The following is a 5000-nucleotide window of genomic DNA, read 5'->3' on the forward strand; positions in this document are numbered from 1 at the left end:
AGAGGTCAAAGGTCACACTGAAGGTTAGAGACTCAACCAGAGGTCAAAGGTCACACTGAAGGTTAGAGACTCAACCAGAGGTCAAAGGTCACACTGAAGGTTAGAGACTCAACCAGAGGTCAAAGGTCACACTGAAGGTTAGAGACTCAACCAGAGGTCAAAGGTCACACTGAAGGTTAGAGACTCAACCAGAGGTCAAAGGTCAAAGGTCACACTGAAGGTTAGAGACTCAACCAGAGGTCAAAGGTCACAGTGAAGGTTAGAGACTCAACCAGAGGTCAAAGGTCACACTGAAGGTTAGAGACTCAACCAGAGGTCAAAGGTCACACTGAAGGTTAGAGACTCAACCAGAGGTCAAAGGTCAAAGGTCACACTGAAGGTTAGAGACTCAACCAGAGGTCAAAGGTCACAGTGAAGGTTAGAGACTCAACCAGAGGTCAAAGGTCACACTGAAGGTTAGAGACTCAACCAGAGGTCAAAGGTCACACTGAAGGTTAGAGACTCAACCAGAGGTCAAAGGTCAAAGGTCACACTGAAGGTTAGAGACTCAACCAGAGGTCAAAGGTCAAAGGTCAGACTGAAGGTTAGAGACTCAACCAGAGGTCAAAGGTCACACTGAAGGTTAGAGACTCAACCAGAGGTCAAAGGTCACACTGAAGGTTGGGAGATGGAGTCAGTGACAGAGAGGAACCCTAGTGCATCATGGGAGATGGAGTCAGGGACAGAGAGGAACCCCAGTGCATCATGGGAGATGGAGTCAGGGACAGAGAGGAGCCCCAGTGCATCATGGGAGATGGAGTCAGTGACAGAGATGAGCCCCAGTGCATCATGGGAGATGGAGTCAGGGACAGAGAGGAGCCCCAGTGCATCATGGGAGATGGAGTCAGGGACAGAGAGGAACCCCAGTGCATCATGGGAGATGGAGTCAGTGACAGAGAGGAGCCCCAGTGCATCATGGGAGATGGAGTCAGGGACAGAGAGGAACCCCAGTGCATCATGGGAGATGGAGTCAGGGACAGAGAGGAGCCCCAGTGCATCATGGGAGATGGAGTCAGGGACAGAGAGGAGCCCCAGTGCATCATGGGAGATGGAGTCAGGGACAGAGAGGAGCCCCAGTGCATCATGGGAGATGGAGTCAGGGACAGAGAGGAGCCCCAGTGCATCATGGGAGATGGAGTCAGGGACAGAGAGACGCCCCAGTGCATCATGGGAGATGGAGTCAGGGACAGACAGGAGCCCCAGTGCATCATGGGAGATGGAGTCAGGGACAGAGAGGAGCCCCAGTGCATCATGGGAGATGGAGTCAGGGACAGACAGGAGCCCCAGTGCATCATGGGAGATGGAGTCAGGGACAGAGATGAGCCCCAGTGCATCATGGGAGATGGAGTCAGGGACAGAGAGGAGCCCCAGTGCATCATGGGAGATGGAGTCAGGGACAGAGAGGAGCCCCAGTGCATCATGGGAGATGGAGTCAGGGACAGAGAGGAGCCCCAGTGCATCATGGGAGATGGAGTCAGGGACAGAGAGGAGCCCCAGTGCATCATGGGAGATGGAGTCAGTGTAGTTTCTCAGCAGAGATCAAAGCTTTTTAACTTATTTACTTTTAAACCGTCGTTAAATTAAAAAATAAACTTATAATAAATAATATTTATTTATTTATTTCACACAAATGTTTTTAACAACAGGAAACATTTTAAACTTTAAACAAAGGTCAGAAAGTTAAAAAACATCTTTTAAGATATAAAACACGTAAAAATAAACATTTAAAATGAAATTAATGTGTTTTTATTGAAGAAAGTAAAAAATGAACAGGATTAAAACTTTAAATAGAAAAGAAGACGTGATTTTATCTTTTTAAATATATTTTTATATTTTTACCTCAGATCAAAACATCTGGTTTAAATTAAAGGTTTTACTTTTTATTTATTCATTTATTTAACTTTGTGCGTTTGTGTCGGAGCGTTTAAATCACAGCAGTGATAAATTATTACATTATTAAATTATTAAAGTTATAAATTATTACATTATTAAATTATTAAAGTTATAAATTATTACATTAATAAAGTTATAAATGATTAAAGTTATAAATGATTAAAGTTATAAATTAATAAATTAATAAATGATTTAATAATAAAACCATATTTAAACATAAACACATGGAAAATAAGTTTATTTAGTTATAAATGATTAAATTAATAAAGTTATAAATGATTAAATTAATAAATGATTAAATTAATAAAGTTATAAATGATTAAATTAATAAATGAATAAATTAATAAATGATTAAATTAATAAAGTTATAAATGATTAAAGTTATAAATGATTAAATGAATAAATGATTAAATTTATAAATGATTTAATAATAAAACCATATTTAAACATAAACACATGGAAAATAAGTTTATTTAGTTATAAATGATTAAATTAATAAAGTTTTAAATGATTAAATTAATAAATGATTAAAGTTATAAATGATTTAATTAATAAATGATTAAATTAATAAATGATTTAATAATTAAACCATATTTAAACACAAACACATGGAAAATAAGTTTATTTAGTTATAAATGAATAAATTAATAAAGTTATAAATGATTAAATTAATAAATGATTAAATGAATAAATGATTTAATTAATAAATGAATAAATTAATAAATGATTTAATTAATAAATGATTTAATAATTAAACCATATTTAAACATAAACACATGGAAAATAAGTTTATTTAGTTATAAATGAATAAATTAATAAAGTTATAAATGATTAAATTAATAAATGATTAAATGAATAAATGATTTAATTAATAAATGAATAAATTAATAAATGATTTAATTAATAAATGATTAAATTAATAAATGATTAAATTAATAAATTATTTAATAATAAAACCATATTTAAACATAAACACATGGAAAATAAGTTTATTTAGTTATAAATGAATAAATTAATAAAGTTATAAATGATTAAATTAATAAATGATTAAATTAATAAATGATTTAATTAATAAATGATTTAATTAATAAATGATTAAATTAATAAATGATTAAATAATTAAACCATATTTAAACACAAACACATGGAAAATAAGTTTATTTAGTTATAAATGATTAAATTAATAAATGATTAAATGAATAAATGATTTAATTAATAAATGATTAAATTAATAAATGATTTAATTAATAAATGAATAAATTAATAAATGATTTAATTAATAAATGATTAAAGTTATAAATGATTTAATAATTAAACCATATTTAAACACAAACACATGGAAAATAAGTTTATTTAGTTATAAATTAATAAATGATTAAAGTTATAAATGATTAAAGTTATAAATTAATAAATTAATAAATGATTTAATTAATAAATGATTAAAGTTATAAATGATTAAAGTTATAAATGATTAAAGTTATAAATTAATAAATTAATAAATGATTTAATTAATAAATGATTAAAGTTATAAATGATTAAAGTTATAAATTAATAAATTAATAAATGATTAAAGTTATAAATGATTAAAGTTATAAATGATTAAATTAATAAATGATTAAATTAATAAATGATTAAAGTTATAAATGATTAAAGTTATAAATTAATAAATTAATAAATGATTAAATGAATAAATGATTAAAGTTATAAATGATTAAAGTTATAAATGATTAAATTAATAAATGATTAAATGAATAAATGATTAAAGTTATAAATGATTAAAGTTATAAATGATTAAATTAATAAATGATTTAATAATAAAACCATATTTAAACACAAACACATGGAAAATAAGTTTATTTAGTTATAAATGATTAAATTAATAAATGATTAAATTAATAAATGATTAAATTAATAAATGATTTAATAATTAAACCATATTTAAACACAAACACATGGAAAATAAGTTTATTTAGTTATAAATGATTAAATTAATAAATGATTAAATTAATAAATGATTAAATTAATAAATGATTTAATAATTAAACCATATTTAAACACAAACACATGGAAAATAAGTTTATTTAGTTATAAATGATTAAATTAATAAATGATTAAATTAATAAATGATTAAATTAATAAATGATTTAATAATTAAACCATATTTAAACACAAACACATGGAAAATAAGTTTATTTAGTTTTAAATGATTAAAGTTATAAATTAATAAATTAATAAATGATTTAATTAATAAATGATTAAATGAATAAATGATTTAATAATAAAACCATATTTAAACATAAACACATGGAAAATAAGTTTATTTAGTTATAAATGATTTAATTAATAAATGATTAAATTAATAAATGATTAAATCAATAAATGATTAAATTAATAAATGATTAAATTAATAAATGATTAAATCAATAAATGAATAAATTAATAAATTATTAAATTAATAAATGATTAAATAATTAAACCATATTTAAACATAAACACATGGAAAATAAGTTTATTTAGTTATAAATTATTACATTAATAAATGATTAAATGAATAAATGATTTAATTAATAAATGATTTAATTATTAAATGATTAAAGTTATAAATGATTTAATAATAAACCATATTTAAACACAAACACATGGAAAATAAGTAAATTTAGTTATAAATGATTAAATGAATAAATGATTAAATTAATAAATGATTAAAGTTATAAATGATTAAATTAATTAAACCATATTTAAACACAAACACATGGAAAATAAGTTTATTTAGTTATGAACTAGAGTTAAAGAGCGTTCTCACCACAGCTGCTGCTCATCATGAGGAAGATGATGAAGATGATGAACGAGCGTTCACACTTTAACCTTTGACCCCAAACTCACTTCCTGTTCCTGCTGTGGTCACGTGACCTCATCAGTCTGAGCCAATCAGGAGCTTTGTTTACTCTGATCAGCTGTTTTTGACCACGTCAGTGAAAACATCACAACAGGGACTTTAGAGAAACACACAGTTACAACATTAAACCACTGATTATTTATTTATTATTATTATTTATTATTTATTATTA

General features: G+C 26.8%; 1 protein-coding gene across 1 annotated transcript in view; it reads right to left on the reverse strand.

The window, feature by feature from the left end:
- Nucleotides 1-4670: 4670 nt before the first annotated feature.
- LOC310966375 (leucine-rich repeat flightless-interacting protein 2-like) overlaps nucleotides 4671-5000 on the reverse strand; it is a 4812-nt gene continuing 4482 nt past the window's right edge. The window contains exon 3 of the mRNA XM_083940957.1: nucleotides 4671-4886. Within this exon, the coding sequence (XP_083797083.1) occupies nucleotides 4812-4886 (75 nt within the window). The 3' untranslated portion in view covers nucleotides 4671-4811. The remainder of the gene's footprint in view (nucleotides 4887-5000) is intronic.

Source organism: Echiichthys vipera, assembly GCF_963691815.1.
Source record: "Echiichthys vipera genome assembly, contig: SCAFFOLD_131, whole genome shotgun sequence".
In the NCBI taxonomy this organism is placed as follows: domain Eukaryota; kingdom Metazoa; phylum Chordata; class Actinopteri; order Perciformes; family Trachinidae; genus Echiichthys; species Echiichthys vipera.